Below are 27,934 nucleotides of genomic sequence, written 5' to 3'. Positions count from 1 at the left end.
TTAGTAATAATAAAGTATAACACGTTAATTTATTTTTGTTTGGTTTTATGTCTCCGCAACTAAAACCTTTGTAAGGAAAATAATATTTTGTTCTGTTTTCAATTTGAAAACATCATTAACTTTTTACAGGCTTGACCTTGTTTCTTGAAAAACCTTTTAAAAGGTTTTGGGGAACAATTTTCCACCGCGTCTTCAGTAAATCTAAAAGAAAAACACACAAACAGACAGTTCATTTGTTGCTTCTAATTTCATTAGTAAACAGAACTAATAAATAATAAATTGATCAAATATTTAAGTGCTACAATAAAATTAAATGCATTAAAATACTATAAACACTAATAAATAATAAAATCTGTCAGAATTGATAATTATATTCTGTAAAGTAATTTGAGTGAAAACATAATCATAACTTTTTACTAGCCCAAAAAGGGTCTAAAGTGCTAAGTGGATCAATTTGTTGATTCTGAACATCACTTGAAACCTCCTTTACCTCTTCCTTTACCGGTGAGACGTCGTTCAATTTCTTTTTTGCTCGGTCTGAAATGTGTAAATTAGCCATAAGGGAATGTATTTCCATTACCTCATACCTGATGAAAGCATTTGCCTCATATAAAACAACATAGCCTCGTAAGCAAACTTAAGATGTTCCCTGTCTCTAAGAATGTTTTTCCGGAAATTTCCGAGTTTTACCGCCTGCACCGTTAAGTCCGGCAACGAATTAGGTTGATTAGCAACGTCTAAAATTGCATTTACTAGCAAACACAGCAAACCGCTTCTACCAATCCCAGAAGCACAATGCAATAAAATTGGATGGGACATTGATTTCTGTTGTTGAAACAAACTGATTACTTCAATTGCAAAGCTAAGGAATGCTTCTGGAGATGTTGGAAAAAGGCTAAAAAAATAAAATATAATAAAAGTGTCAGTTTTGGGGTACATTTACGATACCTGCCGGGCCAGGAAGTAAACTGTAAATGGATTATAATCCACGACTCCTTTTTGTCGGGAATTGTTAGGCAAATAAACCTTTCAGTCCAGTTTGGTTTAACGATAACACTTTGAAGAGTTATGACTAAGTTTTGGTTTAGTATTGTTAGCGATTGACCTTTTTCCTTCGGCCAATAAACATCCTCTACCTGAAATTAGAAAAAAATGTAAAAAATAGGATTTACAATAAGGATGATTTTAGAAATTGCTTTTAAACTGCTATAGAAGCATACCGAAGCTTTTAGCCTGTTTTGAAATCTTTTGACAACTTTACACTAGTTGAAAACATTTAGAAGATTTTAGACTGTTCTAAAAGCCTTTGTAAATTTCTATAACGTTTTGGAAGGTTTTCAAATCTTTTTAGACAGTTTAAAGAGCATATTAAAGGTTCTGGACTGTTTTTAGACTGTTGTAAAAGTCTTTGGAAGTTTCTAGCCACTTTCGAGTTTCTATAATGTTTTGGAAGTTTTTCAAATCTTTATTAGATGGTTCTAGAAACTATTCGAAACTTTAAAACTTCTCTAGAATCATACAAAAGCATTTAGACTGTTTAGAAATCTTTTGAAAGCTTCTAGACTAGTTGAAGTACATTTGAAAGCATCTAGACTGTTCTAAAAGCTTTGTTTTGGAAAACTTTTGACTGCTTTAGAAGAATTTTGGAGTTTCTATAGTGTTTTAGAAGCTTTTAAAATCTTTTTAGACTACTTCACGAGCATTTGGAATGTTTTTGGACAGTTTAAAGAGCATATTACAGGTTCTGGACTGCTTTTAGACTGTTGTAAAAGTCTTTGGAAGTTTCTAGACACTTTGGAGTTTCTATAATGTTTTGGAAGGTTTTCAAATCTTTTTAGACTACATCGGGAGCATTTGGAAGGTTTTAGGACAATTTAAAGAGCAAATTGAAGGTTTTGGACTGCTTTAGAGGCATTTGGAAACTATTAGACGGTTCTAGAAACTATTCGAAACTTTAAAACTTCTCTAGAATCATACAGAAGCATTTAGACTGTTTTGAAAGCTTCTAGACTGTTCTAAACGCTTTTGAAAGTCACTAGACTGTTTTGGAAGACTTTTGACTTGTTTAGAAGAATTTTGGAGTTTCTATAGTGTTTTAGAAGCTTTTAAAATCTTTTTAGACTACTTCACGAGCATTTGGAATGTTTTTGGACAGTTTAAAGAGCATATTAAAGGTTCTGGACTGTTTTTAGACTGTTGTAAAAGGCTTTGGAAGTTTCTAGACACTTTGAAATTTCTATAATGTTTTGAAAGGTGTTCAAATCTTTTTAGACCCTTTCAGGAGAATTTGGAAGGTATTAGAACAGTTTAAAAGGCAAATTGAAGGTTTTGGACTGCTTTAGAGGCATTTGGAAACTGTTAGACGGTTCTAGAAATTATTCCAAACTTTAAAACTTCTCTAGAATCATACAAAAGCATTTAGACTGTTTTGAAATCTTTTGACTGCTTTAGAAGCATTTCAGAGTTTCTATAGTGTTTTAGAAGCTTTTACAATCTTTTTAGACTACTTCAAGAGCATTTGGGAGATTTTTGAACAGTTTAAAGGGCATATTAAAGGTTCTGGACTCCTTTAAGAGCATTTGGAATGTTTTTGGACAGTTCAAAGAGCATATTAAAGATTCTGAACTGCTTTAAAGGCGTTTGGAAACTCTTAGACGGTTTTAGAAATTGATTTTAAACTGCTATAGAAGCATACAGAAGCTTTTAGGTTGTTTTTAAGTCTTTTGAGAATTCCTAGACTAGTTGAAAAGCAATTGGAAGCTTTTAGACTGTTCCAAAAGCTTCTAAGCTGTTTCAGAAGCATTTGGAGTTTCAGTCAGTCAGACTTTTTCAATCGCTTCTCCTAGTTAGCCAACATTTGATTTACTTCAGATAACTGGCAAAAACGAATATTGTAGTATATCTATTTGGAAATATCATATCCATAAAATTTGCCCGTATACCTGTTTTGAAAGCGGCCTAATCTTTAAAAAAGAGCGACTTTATTTAATTGGTCCGACTGAGCTTTACGAGCATATTTTTGCACAATACCCTAATAAAATGACCGCAATTTAAGGGCAATAAAAATCGAGTCCGAATAGTGCTTTGGGACTAAACTGAACCTCCAAATTGCCATCCATTTTTAGTTAATTTGACCCAAATTGCAATTTGCCAGTTTTAGATATATTTCAGTTACATTGAGTAAATTTACCCGTTTAAAAAATTAAATTACTTACCTCGCTATCATTCAGCAAACAGCAAATAAGTTCAATGTGTTGTTCGCTGACCATGGCCCAAAACTCTCCAACAGTGGTCTGAAGAGGGGCTTGGGTAACAATAAATTGCGGATTGTAAGGAGAAATTTGCTGTAAAACATGTTTTCCGTATAAAAAGTTACTAATATACTAAGTACACTAGTTTTCAGTTTCAAACGTCAAAACTAGAAAAATGCCTTGTTGATCAAGTTTTCAAGTCAATTTTTAAGCTGTAAATTTCATCAAATTATCAACTTTTCACGACCCAAACCAAGTGAAAAATAAAATCTCAAAATGTGTAGTCTTATTGCAGGCTAACTCTGGAACATCCTGTATACTATTATAACTTTGATTCTCCCCTATATCAACTGTTTTGTAACTTACATTATGTCATTTTCAATATCATCTTTTAGCCCGCATAAACTTTACAATTTTACTCTGACATTCAAACTCAAAGGACTTGCTTACCTTAATAAAAGAAGCATTAATATAATCATCTTTAGTGGATTTGAGTTCAACCCGGCTGTAATCGTACGGTAAAATATCGGCAAATCGATTTTTCATCGGGTAACAACGAGCCACTGAAATAATCCTTTTTTGAGCGTCCAACTCCTGACTATCCTGAATTTCTTTCCATTTCACGTCCAAAGTGGTTGGTCCACTTAACGTTTTAGTTGTTAAAGCCTCCACGTATTTCTCGTATTTTTCCAATTCTCTACTAAACAAATCTTTCACCTAAAACCAGCTTACTTGTTACTACACAGTTATTTGACTTGTCAAATATTACCTCTTGATTGTTCAAAGGTTTACTTGGTAGAACTCTAATCACTTCCTTTTTTGGAGCCACGTCTGTATTTGGTTTGGGCGGTTTGATCTCCACAACGTTAATTTTTTGCTCGATTTCTTTTGGAGGCACTTTATTCGGTTGCGGTATTAAAGTGGGCATGTTACTAGTTGCGGAAAAGTCCAAACCTTCAAATTTCCTAGTTGTAGCATATAAATTTACAAAAAATTAACTAACCAGTAAGTAAATCCATGTTAGACTCTTTTGCTTGGATATTTGACATTTGTGGATTACTTGAAGGAGCATAACCATACACACTACCATAAGTGTTGTTAGTATTACTGGTATAGGTTGCTGTAGATGCAGTAACTTCTAAAATCCCAAAAAAATAGTAACTAATTTTTTTCATGTGTGTGTTTAATTACCATCTGAAGTTGATGATGGAGTACTCAAAGCACTAGCAGACATGTAAGGATTGTTGGAACCAAACTGCACTTTGTAAGGATCCCCAGTAGGGGAAGAGTAAGTGGAGTAATTATCGAACTTTTCAATGTTACCAGCAACAGAAGTTGCATGCTGTTGAGTATAATATTGTTGCTGGTAGGATGTTAATCTGTAGGTATTCTCAGAAGATACCTAAAAAATAGCTATTTATGTAACCAGTTACGAAAAGATCGATTTTGTGTAACGAATGAATGTTTGTAGGGCGAGCGCAGCGAGGTCCTACAATTTGAATGAGCTACACAATAAGACATTTTCGAAACGTGTTGCATACATAATTTTTTCTAATTTTGACCAAAAAGCGGTAAAAACCATCTTTTAAAGTGATTTAACACAAATATTCACTATCATAGCACCTTGTATAAACAGTGACAACGACATGTTATGATGGATGTCGCCCATATGTTTCTACGGAAATGCATAAAAACAGGGAGTGATGAAATAAACTTTTCATAACTAGTTACATAAAGTAAAACGTTTTGTCACTCTAATCAGTTTTGAAAAGAGTCATTTTATATGCCAAAATTAGAAAAATTACTTTTTTGTTCAAACGGACGTGAAGTACTCACTTCACGTACAGTTTAGCGGCCGTAAAATGCACTTTTACGGCCCTACGTCCGAAAAAAAAATACAGGGAAAAAGTAAATTAACAATCAGTATGTCACCGTCTACGCTTAATATTGCTTGCTGGTTACGATTTCTCTATGTGACCACTGTGTTCACCAATTACAGCAGTACACCCATCCATATCAGTACAGCAATCTTCGTCTCCCAATTTCATTTTTGCGTAAATGAAAAAATGGAAAATATTTCTGACAAGAGTCAGTCTATTATTTAACGTCACATCAACAATGCATAACCAGCAAACTTAACGATAAACGTCACCGTGATTGCTAGACCCTTCTCATTTTATTCATCAAAAATTAAGAATTTCTAAATAAATATCGTTTGAACAAAAAATGTTGTGTACACCTCGGCCGTGAAATAATTTTTTCGTCCTCAAGATTGTTGTGACGGCCTCGGACGCCAAACTTTCTTTCGGCCGAAAAAATACCATTTCACGGCCTAGGTATACAAATAACTAATAAATGCTGACGTACGTAAAAAAATGGAAAAACCTACATTAAGAGGGTTGACATAATTGGGTGCATATCCTTGTGGAAAGTACGATTGTTGCGGTTGAGGCAGATACTTGGAGGCGTCATATTGATTGTATATGTCCGGAACTTTTGGTAGGGGAGATTGTCGGTAATATTGTAATCCTGAAACTACACCACCAAACCATACATTTGTGAACTAGAGTTCAATCCGATATTTTTTAAATCAATAAAATACACATTTTTTCTTTTTACACAATAAAAAAATGAATCCTACCTGTATTTTCGGCTGTACTTCCTGTTGTTTGCCCAACAAAACCTTGTTGTTGCTGATCAGCTGCAGCAGGCTGTGATTGTGGCTGATTATCCTTTAAAGTACCATAAACCAACCCAGTTTGTGTATTAGCGGTATTCAAATTAGCTACTTGAGCTGCAGTACCGTACGTTGCAGTGGTACTAGTCAAATTAGCAGCATCTGAGCGTAATGTTTGATTTGCGTACGGTTGTTGCAAATAATTTGCTGGGTAACTTTCCGACGGGTAAACGGTTGCTGTTGGCTGTCCGTATTGATAATAATCTTGTTTGGTTTGCTGAGTTGGTTGTTGATACTGTCCTAAGTATTGTTGAGTATTTGTTTGATTGTAAGCATCAGTGTATTGCATATGAGCTAGTTGAGAATCCTGATTTTGAGGCATAAAACTGGGAATGGTACGGTGATAAGAGTTTGTGGTGGCTGTAGACGCTTTGTTGCTGTCCTGACTAACTGCAGGACTTTGCGCCGTTTCTGTATTATTATAATATTCCGGTTGGTACGAAAACGACGTTGGAGTGTAATTTTGGGGAGTGTAACTGGTGTAAGGATAGCTGTAGCTGGTTGGAGTTGCTTGCGGGCGGGGAAGCAGATTGCTCATTCTAGCAGTCAAATGACTCACATCATCTGCAACTTTCATATCTTTGTTATGAAGATTTAGTTGCTGTTGGTATGTTTGTTGTTGCTGGTAGTAAGCCTCAGCAACGGCGATTTCATTAGATAAACGTCCTGAAGCGGGATTTGTTGTAATTTCTGATCCTAGTGGAGCTGGTCTGACACTAGGAGGCCAACTCTGAGTATCCGAAACGTTCTGGAAAGAGAATAAGTTGTTTTAAACCTTCCTAGAATTGTTTTAAAGTGCCAGAAGCCTCTAGAACCATTCTGAAAGTGCCAAAAACTCTCAGAATGTTATTGAGAACCTTCTAAAAAGTGCCAGAGCATTCTACAAGTTTTTCAAACCTTCCCAAAACTGTTTTAAATTGGCAGAAGCCTCTAAAACCATTTTGAAATTGTCAGAGACCTCCAAAGGCTACTGTGAACCTTCTAAAAAGTACTAGAGCCTTCTAGAAGTGTTTTAAACCTTCCCGTAACCGTTCTAAATTGCCAGAAGCATCTAGAACCATTTTGAAAGCGTCAGAAAAGTGTAAATGCTACTGAGAACTTTTTTAAAAGTGCCAGAGGGTTTTACAAGTGTCTTAAACCTTCCCATAACAGTTTAAAAAATGCCAGAGGCCCTTAAATCCATTTTGAAAGTTCCATAGACCTCTAAATGCTATTGAAAACCTTTTAAAATATGCTAGAGGCCTCTACAAGTGTTTTAAACCTTCCTATAATTGTCTTAATTTGCCAGAGGCCTTTAGAACCATTTTGAATGTACCAGAGATCTCTAAATGCTAAAAACTTTCTAAAAAGTGTCATAGACAAGTGTCTTAAACCTTCCCATAACTGTCTTAAATTGCCAGAGGTCTCTGGAACCATTTTGATACTGTCAGAGACCTCTAAATGCTACTGAGAACCTTTTAAAAAATGCCAGACACCTCTACAAGTGTTCTAAATTTTCTATGAATTGTTTAACCGGTATATAAAACATTGATTGATTGGTCACTAAGTCTAATGTCATTGTTTTTACATTGAATACCAATCAGTTGTAATAAGACTTTATAAACAAGCATAATAAAATTTTATAAACGTTTTTAATAATTTATTTACCACATTCAAAATATTTATGTAGTTTATTTACATATTTTTTTTTTAAGTTTTTTCATCCCATTCTTACTCTCTGCTAGACTCAATTAGTTTAAACCAACAAAAGGACATCAACAGTCAGAAAAAATTAAACTCCATATATCGGTAACTTACCCCATACGAAGTCGGGTACGACCCAGCCTTTTTTCTCGCTTCCAGGAAGTCTTTCAACTTTGGCGCCGACGCCACTGAACTGACGACTGGAGCATTAATTTCCTCCTTTTTCTGTACGCTTTTTGACAACATTTGTTCTCTTTCTTCTTGCTGTACCTTGCTGGCACTCTTAATTCTTTGCAATAGTTTAGAAACGTTTACTTCCAACTTAGTGTAGAATTCAATGCCTAAAATAAATGATATTACAGCAAAAGTTGGTATTCACCATAGACTGGCAGTACCTTTCATAGCTTTAGCTAGCAAATCGTCGTAGGAATCGTGAGAAGCTATTAAAGCTTGTATTGTAGAGTTTCGTTTCTGAATTAAGTCCTGAATATACCGTCTAGTGTTAACAGCTTTAGCGTAACACTCAATGAAAGCTTTTTTAATGTTGTCTTGCGCCGCTAAATTTTGGTCTAAGATGTCAATCTGAAATAAGAATTGACTGTGTCTGAATTGATCTTAATACGCATATACAGGGTGTCCCTGTACAGGGTGATTGATTGAATTTTGACCACCCCCTTAACTTCCATAATTTTGATTTTAGCAAAAAACGTTAAATACAAAACTGGAAGATATTTAGGTCTACTTTATTTTTAGATAAACAGTTATTATACAGGGTGTCCCAAATTTGAGTAACGAACCAAACTTATGTTTTTGTAAATAGAATGACCAACTTTTTATCCGATATTTGAATTCTACGTCAAATTCTAGGCCTAATTGATGTAAAATGTCTGTATCGATATTCAACTGTTTCCGCAGCAGCGTCCTTGATTGATTGAATTTTGACCACCCTCTTAACTTCTTTAATTTTGATTTTAGCAAAAAACGTTAAATACAAAACTAGTAGATATTTAGGTCTACTTTACTCTTAGATAGAGTTATTATACAGGGTGTCCTAAATTTAAGTAGCAAACCAAACATGTTTTTTTTAAATACAATGACCAACTTTTTAATCTATATTTTAATTCTACGTCAAATTCTAGGCCTAATTGATGTAAAATGTCTGTATCGATATTGTCTGTATAAATGTTTTCGCAGCAGAGTCCTTGATTGATTGCATTTTAACCACCCCCTTAACTTATCGTATTTTTGATTTTAGTAAAAAAAACTAGTTGTAGCAACAGTTATAGATATTTGGGTTCTACTTTTACTCTTAAATAACTTTCTCTTAATAAACAGTTATTATACAGGCTGCCCCAAATATGACTAACTAAATTAACCCTTAATCACATAGTCGAGGAAACATTGTTAAAGTAACAGATGCTGCGGAAACAGTTGAATATCGATACAGACATTTTACATCAATTCCTAAAATTTGACGTAGAATTCAAATATCGGATAAAAAGTTGGTCATCGTATTTAAAAAAACATAAGTTTGGTTTATTACTCAAATTTGGGACACCCTGTATAATAACTGTTTATCTAAAAATAAAGTAGACCTAAATATCTTCCAGTTTTGTATTTAACGTTTTTTGCTAAAATCAAAATTAAGAAAGTTAAGGGGGTGGTCAAAATTCAATCAATCACCCTGTACATACCGTCAATTATTATAGTAATAATATTATTAGTTCTATGAGTAGTTAAATTATAACTATTGGTATTACCAAATGGCTGTGTTTTTGCAATTGGTTCCTAAATACATCTTCCAAAGACTGGTTTGGCTGTCTGGTCACAAGGGCGGCAGTGATATCATCGTTGTGAATAGCATCCCTTAATTGGGCCCATAAAGTAGCTCGTTGAGTTTTCATTTCGTCGACCTTGGAATTTAAATGGTCCAGCTCTTTTAGGACGTTTTGATCGATATTCGCTGGAAATTGCATGATTAACAATCAAATAATTTAACTAAAGAAATGGATTATACGATTTAGAAAAAACATCAGCAATAGCCTTTATTATACCATGATTTTTAAGCTTTCAATTCACTTTAATGAATTAAAAAAGCACAAATTATCAACTTTAAAGAGTTATTTAGAAATGCCAGACTTTTAAAAAACCCTTTAACCTACCAGGTATCATCCAAGAAAGCATATACACTTGATTTTGATCGTTCTAGCTTTAATAAAGCAGTATTTTAATAAAAACCACAAATTCTCAACTTTGAGACTTTTTAAAATACTAGAAATCGCTAAAAACTACTTTAACCTCACAACAGTTGTTTTTTTTAAGTTTGTTGTACTTAATGTTTTTTGCCGTTTAGAAAGTCACGATTTTCATTAAACTCATTAATTTTAACTTAACTCGAAGAATTTATTAAAGTGCCACCCAAAAGGGTGATAATTTTTCTACAATGACGCTTTTTTCTTCATTAAGCACCTATCAATTTTTTGCCTGATTCAGTGTTATTAAGCCCAATTAATTAACCTAAATGTAACACTTTTCTAATCAGTATTTCATAGGTTTAACTAACAAGCTGAAAGTTAACTATCAATTCTTTGTTCTTGTGAAAATAACGGTAAGTGAAATTAGTTTTCTCACAACAATGAAATAAAAGGGTTTATCAGTCGCTTATTAACGTAACAATAATTTACTTAATCAATATGATCCTACAATCTAGAATTAGTATATTTACTAAATATTACAAAATTGAGACAATTTCAAAAATATACCGTTACAACCCAGAATGTAGGGTCAGTACCTACGTACGACCATCGGCTCCCACTACGACTATTGCGCAAGTTTCCGGCTCTCCGATTGGTCGACCTGAGTATTGTATATTACGTCTTTGTCTGGGTTCCATTTAGAGTTCAGTCAGTTCATGATCGCCTTAGCAAAAGACAGCAGCCTTCAAGTTTACTGAATATTTAGGTAAGTCTATTTGATTTATTTTATATTTTTTTCTGTGTTCTATATTTACGTTTGTGTATTACTCATATAGCTAAAATTCCTAGTGGCTACCCTCAAATATAATTAAATCAAATCTACTTTATTTTACATGCTGTAATAAGTTTTTAAATTTGTTTTTTTTTACTTGTTTTGGTAGAACCAACTATTCTAGTCCACTATATTTAATCCCTAAGACCATAAACAAGAAAAAAGTTTATTAAAAATTGGCATTTAGACAATTTTTGTAGTATCACATTGTATTTTTACTTTTTATTCACACCTTGACAATTAACACTTTTTTTGACATTACCACCTTGGTTTACCTATTATAATGCAATGACTTTTACTCATAATAACCAAGTACGTGATTTATAATTACCTCAATTCATATTTATTTCAGAATCATGCTTGTTGATCGCGTAAAAACTGAAAACTGTAGTACTGTCGCTGATGTTCTTTCTATAGCCACAACAAGCAAACCAAATGATGGTTGTGGTTATCATAAAAATGGCATCGACGTGAGACAACGAAAAAATCCACCAAGAAGTGCTAGATTTAATAGAAATAAAGCACTTATTAGGAGCGGACATATCCTGGACCACGATTTAAAATTTCTAGATGGTCCTATAGAAGAGGATAAGGTATTGACTTGAATTTTATCTCAAACGTTCAAAGTTTAACTTGATTTTTTTTTACAGATACCAATAGAAAAATCAAAAACCAAAACCAATAATCCTAAGGTAAGGCTTTACTCTTTTCAAGTAACAAAAAAGGCGTTATCCTGTATATTGTCATAAAACGTCAAAAATAAACAATAAAATTCAAATGAATGAAAAAATAGTTAGTGTATGTGTTTTAATAAATAATGATATTTACTACATAATGATGTTTCTTTTTACAGATGACGAAGCGTAAACGATGTCAATCGTCAATCGAACAACCAGTCGAAAAAGTGCCACTTACAGACTTAAAAGAACTAGTAAGCAACACATTAAAAGAGGTTCAAAGCTCGGAGATTATTACGCAGAATACCGGATCCAACACAAATAAACTAAAAAGGGTTTTAAATGTCCAACAACAAATGCTGGATTTAATTAATAAATTTTAAATATAAAATCATTTTAAATAATCTAAATTTGTCGTTTTGCTGCCTATACCTTATTTTTTAAGTGTCTCATTTTAAGTCTACTACTGTTCAGGTTAAACATACAATATGATAAAAAAGTGAATCAGAAAGTATTATTAAAACATAGTCATTCTTTATCTTCTTAGCCATTTTGTGACTTACCCTGTATATTTATGTGTGTCACATAAGGGCCGCATTCGTTTTCAAGCTCCATAGAGCGAGCAGAACGTTTTTGACGTCACGATGACGTAATTTGACAAAATCATAGATTGACCAATTGTCAAACCACGTCATTGTGACGTCAAAAAAGCTCTGCTCGCTCCATGGAGCCTGAAAACGAATCCAGCCAAGAACTTAATGATAAGGAGAGAGAACTATTGGAAATCAATGCTCCCGAGAAAAATAGCCAAAACTTGGTAAGTGAGATGAGTCAGACTGTCAATTACAAAGTTAAATTCATTTTTGTCGGTAGCATTAATTTCCTCTTTCTATCATCGAGCTCTTATCTATAATTTTGAATATTTCATACCTGTATAGGAGCCAAAAGCCAAGCTATGTCTTGGTTTATGATTGCTTATTGTGTCTACCTTCTAGTAAATTTTTTGAAATTTTACCATCTTTACTCACAAAACAAATATTCCAAATATAATAGTCAATAAGCAAAGAACAGCTAACAGGCTATTTTGCTCAAAGTTGCCGAACTAGTTTTTTCTAAATCAACTTGTTTAATTAGATAGTTATAATGTTTCAGATTTTCTCTACAAGATGTTAGTTTACGCAGGATTACGTCTATAAACTCAAAAAAGCAAACAAAAATGCTTCAAAACGAAACGTTTTTGTTTACTAATTATTGCTTCATATCATTATAATCAACCCATTCGAAATATATAGGGTGTACCTGAATTAGTGTCACAAACTGTATGAATAAGAGAAATACTGTTCTCGAGGACTGAGTTTACCCGTGCGTCATCCCCCTGTGATTTAGAAGTAGACATGCATTAATGTCTTCATCCTTGTCTATTGTTCACTTTCAGAAAGGGTAAATATCTAAAGCAGGTTTTACACCAAAAGTTTTACTTCAAAGAAATTGGACACATTTATTTGATCAAATTTTATGCATCAAATAAATTCATGAATTTCTTGAAGCATAATGTGATTTTGTTTTACACCTATCAAACTTTTATGTCAAAGCTGTCAATGAAAACAGTTTGGCCAACCAAGAAGATTATTCCTACTTTGTTTTCTTATTTATCTGGTTTTTTGAATATTTTGAAATCTTATAATCGCCTTGAATACTGTATTTATGTATTGAATTCTGCAGCTTCAACTGAATACTAATAGTCAGTCTCTGATTTTAACCTCACTTTACTTTTCGTTTTTATCTCTTGGCAGTTGGCATTTCGCAAAACGGCAAGTTTGATCAAATAAGTTGGATGAAAATAGAACCTGTCCTATTTGGTGAAAAATTTGAAGTAAAATGATTTGAAGGTAAATTTGACATAAAATTTTGTTTTACACTGGTAAAATTTGTCCTTGAAGCAGCTTCATGAATAAATTCATGAATTTCTTTGACATCAAAGCGCGGTGTAAAACCTGCTTAAGTGAATGTCTTCAAAAAAAAAAAACATTTACTGATTAGCGCTTCTATTTCAGTCATTGTCAGTTTGAAAACCATCGAAATTTATTTGTTGTTTACTATTAATTCTTTTCCGTTTCTTTGTGTTGTTAATCATTTATAAAGTTTTCTATTTACCACACCACCACAGTTCTTTTAAGAGCTATTGTTTCTACGCTTTTAACATTCTGTAAGTACTTTCATAATATTATTATTAATATTTTTATTTTTTTTATGTCGGCTGTCACGATCTAACCAAAATTGGCACAATTATTAACCTGTTTTGAAAAAAAAGTGGGAGTGTCTATTATGGTTTTTATTTAGCCATTTGGTTTTTCGTAAATTCGGAATTACTTATTATTACAGTATTTTTTTAGAAAATGCCTGGAAAAATTCTCCACAGACATGCCCAGCAGTTAATTCTTAACTATTTGTGAATATTTTGAATTGGAAAAAATCAATGGAGGACCTTTAGAAGCTTTATCATTTGTTCAGGAAGAAAATAAGAAATTTTAAGACCTTACATATTCTCACTGATGTATTTTTTTTATACTAAAAGGTTGCAGCTGCTTTGAAAATTTCCCGCAAAACTGTTTATTCGATTCGGAAAAAGCAAGCAAATCTTATGATTTCCTCACCTAGAAAACGTAAATCGAGACGTTATCGACGGGCCAAGACCACTGATTTATCTGAAAGCATTAAAATGGATGTTCGAAATACATTATATGATAGGAACAACGATAGTATGTTAATAATAGTAAAATATATCAACTTTTGTAAGAAACATCTATTAACATTTCATTGTTTCCAGAGACTGAGATTTTTGGGTTGCATTATAGATTTTTCATAAAAATTTCTTCAAACCTATTAATAATAATGTCATAGAAAAAATAAAATAAGCGTCTAAAATGTTTTTCAGCGGGTTTAAAATAAAATAAGTGGATTGCAACCAGAAAATGAGATATGAGATACTACAGCATCACTCAGAATGTCTTATTTAATTTTTAATTTGTTGTATTTATTTTAGAGAAACATGTAACCATCCAGAACCTAAATCAAGAGCTTAAAGTTAAAGAAATACTACATATTGGTGATACATCTCTGCGAATTTTGGTAAATAAATTAGGTTTCAAATTTAGACGGAATTCTATGATCCAAACGGAGACTTCTCATAAATAAAAAATGTTATTTCGGTCAAGATATTTTTGATTTGCTTTGGTATGAGGTTGTTTTAGTGCAAATTTTCAGCCAAAGATCTCTACTTTCTGACTGACAATACACGCAAAATTTTAAACGTAACGAAGCATTAGACACGCCTTTTTCTATAATATGAACACAACAGGTTTGTTGACGAAATTTGTTGACGAAAACTTGATTTGATTCATATGATTATAAATGACGTAGCCTTCGTGACGCACGGGTAAACTCACTCCGCGAGAACAGTAGTTACTATAGAGTGCAAATTTTGCTGAAATAGTCTCCTAGAAAATTCAGTTTTTTAGTGTAAATTGATTGAATTTGCATAAAACAGACAATGTTCATTTTTTTTTACCCTTAACTTCTACGCCACAGGATGGTCGCTTTGTAAACTTGGAGTGTTCCACGTCTACTAAACATTAAAATTTACAATATTTGGAAGGCTAAAAAAAACGGTTTGCATGTTCCTAACATACTTTTCTAAGATCTACATTATGACAGCATCTTCAAGTTTTTTTGGTACTTAAACTATGTCATATATGTGTAATATCAATTAATACTTACGATCTGGGAGCTCCACGCTCGGCAATCTCTGCTGCAGCTCCCTAATCGGTTTTTGTAAAATTTTCAAATTTTCCAGATGCGTCATCATGGCTTTGTGAAGAGTCTCATTCGATTCTTTGGCTTTGCTGTGTGCTTCCTTATACTTTGAGGCCTCTCTAGCCAAATCAGTGGTAATAATACTAGCAGGTCGTTTACCCATTACTTCCTGATAGTTCTTTTCATTCTCCTCTTCCTCCTGAAAACCTAATGATAATCCACCGGGTATCGAAGTAGTTTTATTACCTTTAGTAACAAATCAATTTCGTTCAGATTGGCCTCAACATCGTGATAAATATTTGAAAGTCGCGCCATAGAATCGATTAAATCTTGTATAGCTGTAGGTTTGGCAGACAAAGAAGCTGCCCTATCTATTAATTCCTGCGGAATTCCAGTTGCTTGATGCATCTAAAATTTTACTAATAACTAAACCGAATAGTGGTTGAGACAAACTTTAGATACTTTAGTCAGCAAATCTAACTGCATAGATGACATAAATTCGACCAAAGTCTGGTCTTTACTTTCCAAACGTTGCCCCATGTTTCTTAAAACTTCCGCTTTTTTCTCGCTGTAAACTGAAGCAGCTTCGTGGGCTTCCATTGGGATTAATCGTTGGAATATATCAGGTCCGGACACCTACATAATTTAAAACTATCCAATTTACTCCCTAATGTAGTTAGATATGCAAATACCTCTGGATCGTTAATGTTAAATTCAATCCCTTTGACCAGAGATGCTCCTTTAACTTCTTGTAAGTTTGATAAATCAGGAACTTCTTCATGATAAATGTACTCGTTTTCGTTTTTAGCAGCTTTCTTTTTTCCTTCCACCACGTCAGTTGTAAAAGCTAAAGCATCAGCTAATTCTTTTTGCTGTTAAAAAATGAATTCCATTAATACTTAATATAATTTTGCTTTTTTACAAGTTAGGTTTAGGTAAAATCAAATGTCAGTAACTTGTTGAGAGCCCTAAAATCAGTAATTAGCAGCAACGCTTATTCTGCTAAAGTAATTAACTGAAAATGGAGAGTAGTTTCGCATTAAAGGCAACAGGATAAACAAACTTTTTAATAGGATTGTAGTCAAGAAAATCCAGGTTACTGTGGCTTTGATTTATTACACGTAATTTCTGGCAATGTCAAATAGCTTCTGCAATATACCTATAATACAAAGACTTAGACATTCGCATGCTCTAGTAACTTCCTTCAATATGTTAAGGGTTACCAAATGGATTATCTGTTCCATAACTATTTAAGATCTGTCTCATAATTTTTAAACTTTTGAATACAGTTTGATAGTCAGAGACAAAATTGCTCGTCAAACCCACTTGGAGTGAGAAAATTACTGTTTTAAGCACATTTTTGGAATCCCTATTAAATTTCCTATCAAATAACCTGAAAAAACACCTCAAAATTTGATACAGTCATAGAGAAAAGCGGTGTCATAGTTTAAACTGCCAGAAACACAGTTTGAAAAGAAAGTGAGGGACAAAATCGCCTGTGGAGTAAGGAAATGACTGTTTTAGACACATATTTGAAATCATTATTAAATTTCCTATCTAATAATCTGAAAAAACATGGAGAAAAGTTGTGTCAAAAATTGAACTGCCAGAAATACAGTATTTGTAATTTACTGGTAATTTACCGGTCAAATTATCCTGGTAAAGTATTAGTATATTACACACCGAGGTGGGAAGAGTTTCATTACTGTCGAGAGATTAGTTAGATAGCCGAGACGCGAAACGTCGAGGTTTAGCTAGGATCTCGAGACAGGAATGAAACTTCCTACCGAGGTTTGTATACTATTTTATTTACAACCATCTATCAAAATTTACAAATCATTGTTTCATTCTGAACATATCTAGAATATTACATTTAACAAAAAACTACCAAGCAGGCATTTTTCTCAGAATAATCAATCAGGTATATTGTTACCACAGCTATGTGGTAAACAACTCACCAATATAAATAAATGTCAGAAAAAGTTAGATCGATATTCATTTCCGGATTAATAAATTGAGAAAAATGTCCTCCGGTGAAGAATTGACGTGTACCCCGCCAGAAATACGCAGCATACGGCTTGGTGCCAGAGAAAAGTAAGCATCGCTACCTAAAAGCTATTGAATTATACAGGGTGTCCCACGACGAAAGACATCGATTGATATTGGAAAAAGTATAAATAGGAGAGTTTTGAAAATTCGGCAGGATACTGATGTGGGCATGCCCAATCTAACTAAAATATTTTCAAGATGGTTGCACTTCCGTTTATACCGGAAGTCGATCACAACTTTCTTATTTTAAATAGAACACCCTATATATTATTACATATTTGGATTCCTCACAAAATTCTGACCAACTTTTGTGTACAATGCCCTATGCCTATCTCTAGCCGTTTTCGAAATATTTGATGTTTTTCCAAAAAAGTGACAGTTGCAACGCTCAACATCTTTTTGTACTCTGCCAAAAGCGTATTTTATTTTGCAATGAAACTTTGGGTTATTGTAAATAAAGGATCGTTTTATTAATCTGAGGGTGCGTAATGAGCCATTTGTATACAGGGTCGTCAAAAAAAAAATCATAAACTTGCCACTAAAAAAAATGAAAAATCTCAAGTTTTTTAAATAGAAACCCACATTTTTTATGACCGAATCATATTGAGCATTAAAAGTTACTATACGTTTCAATTTACTTGCCTATACCTAAATCCAACCCATTTCGTTTTATTTGAGAATAAACATTTTTTTATTAGGCTGCATGGTTGGGATTAGCTGGTACTCTAGTTGGCCATGCCTTTGACACACGGTGATATTGGAGACCTGCAGAGCATGTCAATAACACTAGTGACTTGAGTGTTTTGACAACTGCAAATATGCCGTCGCGGTTACGTTATTCAAACCAAGATTACATAAATCTGTTTATTATTTACGGAGAATGTGATAAAGTTGTGAGTAGAACATGTGAGGTATTTGCAGCTCAACCTCTTTTAAGTGTTGCACTAATTTCAATGAAAAATGGTGAAATTTATGTTTCTTCAGGATCATCTGAATTGAACTTTTGGATATGCTTGATTCTACGGAAACTTGTCTTATTGGCGAAGTTGGATTTGCAAAAAAATAGCCCAACATTGCAATTTCTACATTTGTATTGTTAGGGATTGGTTTTGTCCCGTATTCTTAAAATTTTCAATTATTTACTTGACAGCTTTTGGTGATGGCTTTGGTTTTTCTGGATAACGAGCGGAAGTTAGATTGGGCATGCCCACATCAGTATCCTGCCTAATTTTCAAAACTCTCCTATTTATACTTTTTCCAATATCAATCGATGTCTTTCGTCGTGGGACACCCTGTATAGGAAGTGGTGCGAAGAAAAAAAGGTGAAGAATACCAGTTCCGAAAGTGTACTCTTAGCATATTTTGGAGAACAATCCAGACAAAAGAAGCCGTCCACTTTGTGGGCAATGTACAGTATGATACGAACGATGCTACAAATTGAAGAAAAAACTGATATTTCAAAACATGGGAAACTGCTGGCCTTTCTAAAACGTCAAAATGTGGGCTTCAGGCCCAAAAAATCGAACGTATTTTCTAGGAAAAATATAGAGGATTATTTAAACAAAGCTCCAAATAATCTTCTACCGATAAAGATAAGATATTTGTGATCTTTAAATAGGTATTTTAAAAAAATTGTGTTTGAGCCTATACAAGTGCACAGTTATTATGGTATTATATTCTTCTTATTGTTTTAGGTCGCATTAATAATAGGTGTATCTGGAGCTTGTCGGACGGACGAATTAGTGAAAATGAAAATGTTGGATGTTACTGTTTTTGAAGAAAAAATTTCGGTTGAGATTCCAGATTCCAAAACACATACAAGTAGATCATTTCCCATTACTGATCCAATATGGGTGAAGATCGTTCGAGACTACATACATTTGAGAGAAAACATAGAAATCGATAGACTTTTTGTTCAGCTTAGAGGAGGAATAGCAAGAAATCAACCAACTGGGCACAATACAATAGCTAATTATTCTCAAAAAATTGCTACTTTTTTGAATTTAGAGAACTCGAAAGGCTTTACAGGCCACGCTCTAAGAAGAACCGCCGCTACGTTACTTGCCAACAGTGGATCAAATGTACTCCAATTAAAAAGGCTGGGAGGATGGAAATCTAGTACTGTGGCAGAAGGTTATGTGGATAGCTCAATGGAGAATAAAACCAAAACTGCCGTTATGCTGTCCCAACGTGCCATGTCTTCTGAAGCTGTTGCAAGTAGTTCACAAACATCAGTCATTCAGCAGCAAATTAATTTGTCGACCAAAGAGACAACTGTTGGAGACGCCAGTGCTAGTACTGGCCTAAATATTTCTATAAACACTTATAATAATTCAAATGTAACCATTAACGACACGTGACCCTCTTTACAGTGCAAATGGCCACGTGACAATTTTCAACTATTTTAACGTCAAAACGAAATCCTAAACGTCACGTGACTGTTTTAGATGTCAAAGTATTATTTGAACAGTCACCTGACTCCTTATAATGTGCAAAAGGTCACGTGACGATTTTCAAAAATAAAATATATTTTTAAAGGTCACGTGACTCTTTTTACAGTTCATAAAGTCGCATAACGATTTTCAATAATCAAATTTTTTTTAAAAGTCACGTGACTCTTTTAATGTCGAACCGAAATCCTGAAGGTCACGTGACTGTAAATATCGAAAGAATGTTTAAAGGGTCACGTAACCGTTTTTCAGTTTCAACTGAGATTTTTCAAATAATGTTACTCCTTTTAATGTGCAAATGGTCACGTGACGATTTCCAATACGGAAATTTAGTTTTTTTAGTCCACGTGACTCTTTTTTAACTTCAAAACGGATCCTAAAGCTCTCCTTTTTAATGCCAAAACGAAACCCTGAAGACTGTAAATGACAAAATATTATTTGACGGGTCACGTGACTATTTTCAATAATTACATTTAATTTTACGATTACGTGACCGTTTTTTAGTTTTAAGCTCTAAATCTCGTGACTCATTTTAAGGTACAAATGGTCACGTGACTGTTTTAAAAATGGAATTCATAATGTATAAAGTATAAAATAGCCCTTGATGAATATTAAAAATAAACTAATAACAAATAACTAAACTAAAAATACAACGAAGTGAAACACAATAATAATTAAAGAAAACACACATAAAATCAGTTATTTTTTGCCTAGAAACAAAACAAAAAATGTGATTTGTCAACTAGACAACGCCGCATTAAAACTGATGTTTTCCAACAGTCAAAAGATGGGAATTGCTGTGTCTGGCTTTAAAATTACGCGAATATGCGTTTAGTGGTGCCATCTCACGCTGCTTACTTAAATTAATTTTCAGCTCCATTGCCACTGTTTGTCTATACTTATCATTTAGTCTATGACTGTAGTCTATAATAAACGTTTATTATCCTAAAAAGTTTGAAAAAAAACGAATTATCAGTTATACAGGGTGGTCCGAATTATTTGTAGGATACTTAAAGGGTAGAAAGTACATGAAAAATAAACCTGTGTAAAGTGCCTTATAAACTAGGGTCGAAAAGTGCCACCTAGCGGAGCTAGCAGGCTTTAAAGGTGTGCCCCTAAACTCAGTTTTTTAATTTTAATTCCTGAATGAAAAAAGTTACGCGAATGAAATTTGGCATGCATGTTCACCATTTTGGATTTTTTTTGATTTTTAAAAATAATCTGAACAGATACGAGAGCCGTTCAAAAAGTTTGACAAGTTCAAATTTCTTTTAGCTGTGTTTTTTTTGGCATTCTGATATGGCACATGTGGTAGCCCATACGTTGTCCTAAAAAAAGCTTGTCTTGACATTTCTTTTTATTTTTCAGATATCGTCATTTTTTTAAGCTAATGCATGATGAAAAAAAGGTTGCACTAGAAATTAAACTGTATTTTTTACCTTCAAATGACAAATTAATGTTATCGTAATAAGAAAAGATAAACTAAAACTAGAAGATAAACAGTAACGCAAATTAAAACTAAGTAGAAATTGAATTATTACAAATCTTGCTCAAAGTGCATGCCAATGGCATCAATACATTTTTCACATCTCCTGGCCATGGAGTTTACGGCAGCTGATATTTGATGTCTATTGTTACGCAAGGTTTCACATGCGCCTTCAATTAAATGCACCAGCTCATCTCTCGTATTTATGGTATTCCCAAACAAAATAATCCAGGACATTTAAGTCTGGAGAGCGCGGGGGCCAGATAGCTGGTCCTTGGTTAGAAATGTATCCCTGCTCTGGCACCCTAGGCATACGCCCAACCCACCTTCGAGGAAAGTGTATGTCACACCACTCCCTAACTCTTCTGCCAAAGTGTGGGGTCGCACCATCCATTTGAAACCATGACTGGACTCTATCGTTTAAAGGAACGTCCTCCAAGTAATTGGGGAAATCTTCTTCCAAGAAGGATAAGAAATGCTCCGAATTTAGTCGAGGTGGTAAAAAATGAGGCCCAATTAAATTATCACCAAGAACTCCTAGCCAAACATTGACACTAAATTCAGTTTGAAAAGAGTGCGGCCTAATTTCCTGGGGATTTTGGTGAGCCCACACATGTAAATTGTGGAAATTTACTTTTCCTCTCCTTGTAAACGTCGACTCATCCGTTCAAGTAATTTTTCTTTGAAATAACTCGTTCCTATCAATTGAATTTAATATCCATCGACAAAAATTAACTCTTTTAGGGCCATCTTCTGGAAGTAAATCTTGAAGAGGTTGCAAATGGTATGGTTTTCTTTGATCCCTGTGGAGTACCCGTAGGACCTTACTTTTTGACACTGAACATGTTGTTGCCGTAATAATCGAACAGCATTTCGAGTGCTTAATCGGTTATCATCAGTAAATACATTTAAAATGTCATTACGGTGTTCTTCATTTCTTGGTCTTTTTTAAGCCACATTCACGAAACTTCTGATGGGTACTAATGAAAACTCGAGAATTAGGGCATGTTCTGTTGGGAAATCTTCTTCGGTACTGTCGACTTACTGCATTTGCGTTCCCGTTGCAGTATCCATACACAAAATGGATATCTGCGTATTCTGTGTTTGAAAATGTTTCCCTTGGCATTTTGTCTTAGGACACCTTTTTCAAAGATTTAAGTTTTATTGGAAGTTGAAGTGACAGACAATAAACAATTATAAACAAATGCGGTTTGTTTCATGGCTATCTCATATTATTGAAAAGCATGTTTTTATTTTTTAACGCAATCATACATTAATTGAAAAAAATGACGATATCTGAAAAACTGTGCAAAATAAAAAGAAATGTCAAGACAAGCTTTTTTTAGGACAATGTATGGGCTACCACATGTGCCATATCAGAATGCCAAAAAAACACAACTAAAAGAGATTTGACCTTGTCAAACTTTTTGAACGTATCTGTTCAGATTATTTTTAAAAATCAAAAGAAAACCCAAATGGTTACTTAAAAATGGTGAACATGCATGCCAAATTTCATTCGCGTAACTTTTTTCATTCAGGAATTAAAATTTAAAAACTGATTTTAGGGGCACACCTTTAAAGCCTGCTAGCTCTGCTAGGTGGCACTTTTCGAACCTAGTTTTTTTTTCCTGTAAGTATACAATTAATTCGGACCACCCTGTATAGGCAACACGGCAAACCGAAATCATAGGCACCCTTGACAATGACAGTGACAGTTAGTTCTGTCGTTAATGGTGGATGTCAACTAAATAATGTACGTCTATTTCTCTCTGTTTAATATAAAAAAAGAAGAATAGAACTAGACTCGGAGCGTATTTGGTTGCCAAATCCCAAGGATATTAAACAGTACAGGATTGCTCGATCGGCCGATTTTGTTTCCCGGCGGCGAATGAATTCTGACGTCACAGTGGGCCTTCGGGTGCACAATACGCTAAATATTCGCCCGAGATGCTATGTACGAGATCATGTTCGTGAATGATCGACTGCAATCGCGCATCGCGCAAAACAATCGCGCAAACGCGAGAGACCCATGGTGACGTAAAAATCGTCACCGGCCCGAGCCGATACCGGCAAGATTGCGCTTATGGGATTAAGCACTCCTGTACTGTTTACCGTCCTTGGCCAAATCCTGCATTAAAGTAAAACAATTGAAAAATCATGAATTCAACCACCGCCTACTATACTAGCAAGCCTAGAAGGTGCTTGTCAAAAATTCCAATATGGCGGGAATAGTGGTGGCAGTTTGTATTGTGGAAATTGAGTTTTTTGAGGATTAGATGAATTTTTACGGTTTAAAATCAAAACTTGAGGTTATTTGCGTAAGTTATTTTTGTTTGCTGCCGTTCATAAATTTTTCAAGCCACATTGTAACAGCAATTCAGGAAAAAGTCCACCCGTGTCAGGTTTTTACTTTACAAAAAACCGGATCTAACTCAACAGTGGTTGAACACTTTAAAGTGGGATGATTTTATTCCAACACTATACTCAATGGTAGGTACAAGTGCTATCTAGTACAGTAGACTTATTAGATACTTGTTACATGCGCAAGTATGTAAGTTTCATTTTAAAGCATCCTTCATTGTGAGAGCAACAAAAATAACTTTGAATGAATGTTCTTGGTAATAACATAGAACCATTTACCAATTTTGCTAACCTAGCTTCAAAGATTTACAGATGTTCTTACATTGAACAGTGTTTAAACTAGTTTGCTGTGTGTTGTACTTTCCAGGACAAATGTTCTAACCAATTTGTTTAGGTTGGACTTGATTGTGTCTAAAAAGCTATATCTATACATATCTAGATCAGGAATGAACCTTTTTTTGATTTTTTACTCACAACTTGCAATCAACTACACAAAATAATAAAAAAAAATACATATTTCTTACTGCATCTGCATACGTTTGTGTATAAAACGAAAACCGCTAACGCCGACATTAAAAGTGACATTTTAGGCTTTCTAGTATAGAGGGCGGTGCATATTGGCAACACCGCAAACCGAAATCATAAGCACCCTTGACAATGACAGTGACAGTTAGTTCATGGGTTTTGTTTAAGTTTGTAAAAGAAATATTTACTACTACCACAGCTACTACTTAGTTACCTCCATTTAAAATAACAAATGCAATCTAAAGTTTCTTTGATAATAACCCTTCAATTTCAATAATTAAATATAATAAGTAATTTATTTACCTGTTTGTTAGTTAAATATTTACTAGCTTCTTGCAAAGAATCACAAGCGGCTTGATAAAAAGCCAAACGTTCGCCCATTTTTTGAAGTTCTTCGGCTTGTTGGCCTTGAAACAACAAGGAAACGCATCGATGGTAAGAGATCTTAAATTGTAAGTATTTCATCCAGTCTTTGTACTTAATTCGTCCAACCACGTCTTCGCTAATGCCGCGCAAACTAGCCAAAGCTTGCCGGTAATAGTCCCAAACCTGTACAGCTACTTTGGCTGCAAATTACATGATTATTATTTATAAATGTTAAATTAAAATCATTAGCTCACAAATAATAGCGGATTTTCTGTTATCAAGCATGCTTTTTTCCAATATACACTCCTGAGCTTGTGCCAGGCAAACCTGCTTATAAAAATGTGGAATATCTATTGATGTCATGTAACCTAAAGCATCAAAGTACTTGTCCTTCAGTGTCTAAAATATTAAACAACAATGAGTTGTGCACAGTAAAATAAACTAAATTAGAAGTGTACTTGAAAAGCCCAAACAGCACATTGGAAATGAGCACAGGCACTTTTCATACCATCCGGATTGGCTCTGGAATCTTGAGCACCCAGTATAGTATGAAGTGCTCCAATGTTATGCAAAACGGCCATCAGTTCAAAATAAATTCCGCCTGAAGCTGTGCAAATTTGGTCTTTCCTGTTAATTAGTTAGTTCATTGAAATATCAAATTGTATTAATTAGTGGTATTTACCATTCAAATTCAATAAAACAGGGCTTCCAAGCATCCATTGGAAATCTGGATTTCAAAAAATGGAGCTGGCAATAGTACTTCTTGAGAGTTTCCAAGCCAGTGACGTCATGAGGAGGGTGTGTGGCATGCGCTCTTAGATTGTCCAGCTTACTAATTTCAGCAATATAACCTTCTGGATCTTCATTGTAGAAACTGGCAATATACTGAAACAAAAAAGTATAATGGGGCGTTGTATCATGTTGGGCATTACTTTTGATTGTGGCATGAATTGGCAGGATCATATAAATATACTCAGTGGTAGGCTGCGCAAAAGCTGTTATGCTCTTAAATTTATGGCCAATCACTAAAATTGATGTGTTCCTCTGTATTATGCAAACTTTCATTCACACCTGCATTATGGCATACTAAACTGGGGTCTCAGTGCTCATGTGTCGCGAATATTTTTAGTTCAGAAGTACGCCATCAGGATAATAATAATAATAATAATAATAAAGCCGTTTATTTCCAACAGGCCGAGGCCCACTTACAGGAAATTGAAAAATAGTATACGAACACAAACTTAAATAATTAATAACTAAATACTAATAACTAAAAAAAAAAAAGACGAACAAGAATGAAGTTACACAATACAATCAGAAAAAGTTACACAATACAATCACATAATGACTGGGATAGGTCCACGTCGACGTCAGTCCTGTAGACCTATGTTTAAACAACTTGGAATTCTTCCTTTGTCTTCTGTTTATATTTATCAAGTATGTGTTTTCATGTTCAAAAATAAAACCAAGTTTGAAACTTATCGTACATCGCATTCACACAATACACGTAATAAGGACCAGTTGCTGCCGAATTATCACAGAACTGGGTTATACCAGAAAGGTATTTTCTTTAACGGGTGTAAGTTTTATAACCGCATTGACGATTCCATTAAAACTTCGCCTAAGGTCAATGTGTTTAAGTCTAGATTAAAGCGGCTCTTACTTGAGAGAAACTGTTACAGTGTGGAAGAGTTTTTAGATGTAACGTAATTTATGTAGTTTTGTATTAAGTTTGTCAATTTGATGTAGTCGCATTATTTGAGGATTCTTGTAAATGTATTGACGTTTTCCTCAGTTGCATGTTTTGCATGGTTAATTGGAGAAATAAATGATTTATTATTATTATTAATAAGCATGTAATCAATTTATTGTTGAGTGACCTTAATTGTGTGAACCATATAAAAATATGGAAGAAGTGAAACCAACAGACACAAAAAATTAATGAGTCAATAGTTGCAATTTGATTTGGGAAGGTTAAAAATAGGGATTGACAAATTGACTAAGATTTTAAATAACTATCTGCCATGCTAAAGTTTTCTTGTCATGGTTATGATCTTAACACTCTATTACTAACACAAATAGATAGAGTGATATTACTAACAAATGTAATAATATAAATCTGACAGTAGGCTACCAAATATTCATCAGTGTTGGCAATCAAGCTATAACATGATCAACAATCAAATAATGTCCCATTCATTCTGTGTCTGCCATCTATCTTAAAATTATCTTAAAATAAGGTATAGTAAAGCAACTAAACAGAACTTTTTCACCACCCTTGTCAACTTTATACATTTTTAAATTATCATTTCCCATCAAGTCTATAAAAAGCACCTATTACAAAATATGTCACCTTGTGAATATTGATAAGTAAGCTCTAGTTCAGTTGAAGAGTTTGTCATAAATTATAAAATAGTCAAAAGCAAGCCCTAACATAAAACAATATCAACTGAATATAGTGATATTAGTAGTCACTTACTCATATATCATTATTTACAGTTCATTGCTTTTAAGTAAAAGTCTGGTTTTTATCTTATCTATCTCAGAAAACTTCCAGAGCCAAAATTTGACATTTTGCAAGTAGGACTATTAAACTTTATCACCCTGTCTGAATGGTACTCAAAATAACCAAACTACTGTTATTCAATTAGCTGCTAAAACCTTGAAAAAAGCCTTCAAAGTAACAGTAATAAAACTACTAACTCCTTCTAAAAACTAAATTTTAAACAAAATCTCTCTATTTCATAGGTTATTTAAAAGCCAGTTAAGGTTACATTTCCTGTCAAATTCTCTATTACAACTATTTTAAGAACACACTTACCGGTTTTAGTTTTTTTCCAAACTGGATATTTTCAGTTGTGGACCACAACTCAAAGCTGAGCATAGGCAAGCGAGGAGCAGCCTCCATAGTGTGCACTCTGTGTTATCAATGTTCCATAAACTGCAACAACACTATATGCTTACGTTATACCAGAAATGTGTGTAAAAACAATGGTTTTCGAGCATATAACTGGAATTTACTGCATTATAAACAATGAAAATGACTCTTGATGGGGTGACTGACTGAAATTTCCTGCAAACTGTCAACCTAAAATTTTTGGCAAAACATAGATCTAGAAGTTGATAAATTCAACACTGCAATGATAGTTAACTTGTTTTTTTTTTTGGTTTTTAACTTGCTAGACAAAAACTAGAATTGTAAAAATCCCCAAAATATCCGATAATGCAACAACAAAAGTGACTCACACTGTCAAAACTAACAATTTTGAACGACAACTGACTGACTGATAACATGTGATTTTGCTGCTTGAAATTTGTCCGTATTAGATATGCCAGCGCCCTCTATACGCAAATTACGGAAACAAGAGATGCAAACGGTCCTGCAAACGTTTCTGAGTTAAAAAGTTGATTAGAAACATTTTTCGTCTCCTACAAACGTTTCGTAGCTTTTACTGTTTTCGAGTTATTTATCAAAAACTGGTTTGATGCAAAACAAATTCAAATTAAAA

The 27,934-nt window shown here is 33.8% G+C and overlaps 2 protein-coding genes across 2 annotated transcripts; one reads left to right on the top strand and one right to left on the bottom strand.

Moving 5' to 3' along the window:
- Window positions 1-223: 223 nt before the first annotated feature.
- Window positions 224-27,673, bottom strand: mop (tyrosine-protein phosphatase non-receptor type protein myopic). Its single transcript, XM_081984875.1, has 23 exons — window positions 27,490-27,673; window positions 27,247-27,435; window positions 25,108-25,310; window positions 24,884-25,052; window positions 24,680-24,824; window positions 24,363-24,625; window positions 15,881-16,060; window positions 15,651-15,824; window positions 15,435-15,596; window positions 15,153-15,387; window positions 9,432-9,634; window positions 8,067-8,253; window positions 7,786-8,012; window positions 5,893-6,736; window positions 5,641-5,786; window positions 4,443-4,653; window positions 4,255-4,389; window positions 4,021-4,205; window positions 3,702-3,968; window positions 3,216-3,344; window positions 949-1,136; window positions 588-895; window positions 224-537 (listed from the first exon to the last, which is right to left on the bottom strand). Exons 2-23 carry the CDS (start codon window positions 27,331-27,333, stop codon window positions 404-406), a joined length of 4,782 nt encoding a protein of 1,593 aa, XP_081841001.1. The 5' UTR covers window positions 27,334-27,435; window positions 27,490-27,673; the 3' UTR covers window positions 224-403.
- LOC145732786 (uncharacterized) lies at window positions 11,055-11,785 on the top strand. The gene is made up of 3 exons (XM_081985280.1): window positions 11,055-11,291; window positions 11,349-11,390; window positions 11,552-11,785. The coding sequence occupies exons 1-3, from the start codon at window positions 11,055-11,057 to the stop codon at window positions 11,756-11,758; spliced, it is 486 nt and encodes a 161-aa protein (XP_081841406.1). The 3' UTR covers window positions 11,759-11,785.
- Window positions 27,674-27,934: the final 261 nt, after the last annotated feature.

The sequence above is a fragment of the Ips typographus genome, linkage group LG8 (genome assembly GCF_016097725.1).
Source record: "Ips typographus isolate SLU linkage group LG8, UJ_Ityp_2.0, whole genome shotgun sequence".
In the NCBI taxonomy this organism is placed as follows: Eukaryota; Metazoa; Arthropoda; class Insecta; order Coleoptera; family Curculionidae; genus Ips; species Ips typographus.
Note: the sequence above shows the minus strand (reverse complement) of the source record. Positions and strands in the feature narration are given on the sequence as shown.

What these genes read in the sequence shown, in the direction of transcription:
- LOC145732786 (XM_081985280.1), top strand. Translation starts at nt 11,055, where the DNA reads ATGCTTGTTGATCGCGTAAAAACTGAAAACTGTAGTACTGTCGCTGAT. An exon ending in GTCCTATAGAAGAGGATAAG is followed by an intron (nt 11,292 to 11,348) that starts GTATTGACTTGA and finishes TTTTTTTTACAG; the next exon opens with ATACCAATAGAAAAATCAAA. An exon ending in CCAAAACCAATAATCCTAAG is followed by an intron (nt 11,391 to 11,551) that starts GTAAGGCTTTAC and finishes TTCTTTTTACAG; the next exon opens with ATGACGAAGCGTAAACGATG.
- mop (XM_081984875.1), bottom strand. Translation starts at nt 27,333, where the DNA reads ATGGAGGCTGCTCCTCGCTTGCCTATGCTCAGCTTTGAGTTGTGGTCC. An exon ending in TTGGAAAAAAACTAAAACCG is followed by an intron (nt 25,311 to 27,246) that starts GTAAGTGTGTTC and finishes TTTTTGTTTCAG; the next exon opens with TATATTGCCAGTTTCTACAA. An exon ending in TGCAAAAACACAGCCATTTG is followed by an intron (nt 8,254 to 9,431) that starts GTAATACCAATA and finishes TTCTTATTTCAG; the next exon opens with ATTGACATCTTAGACCAAAA.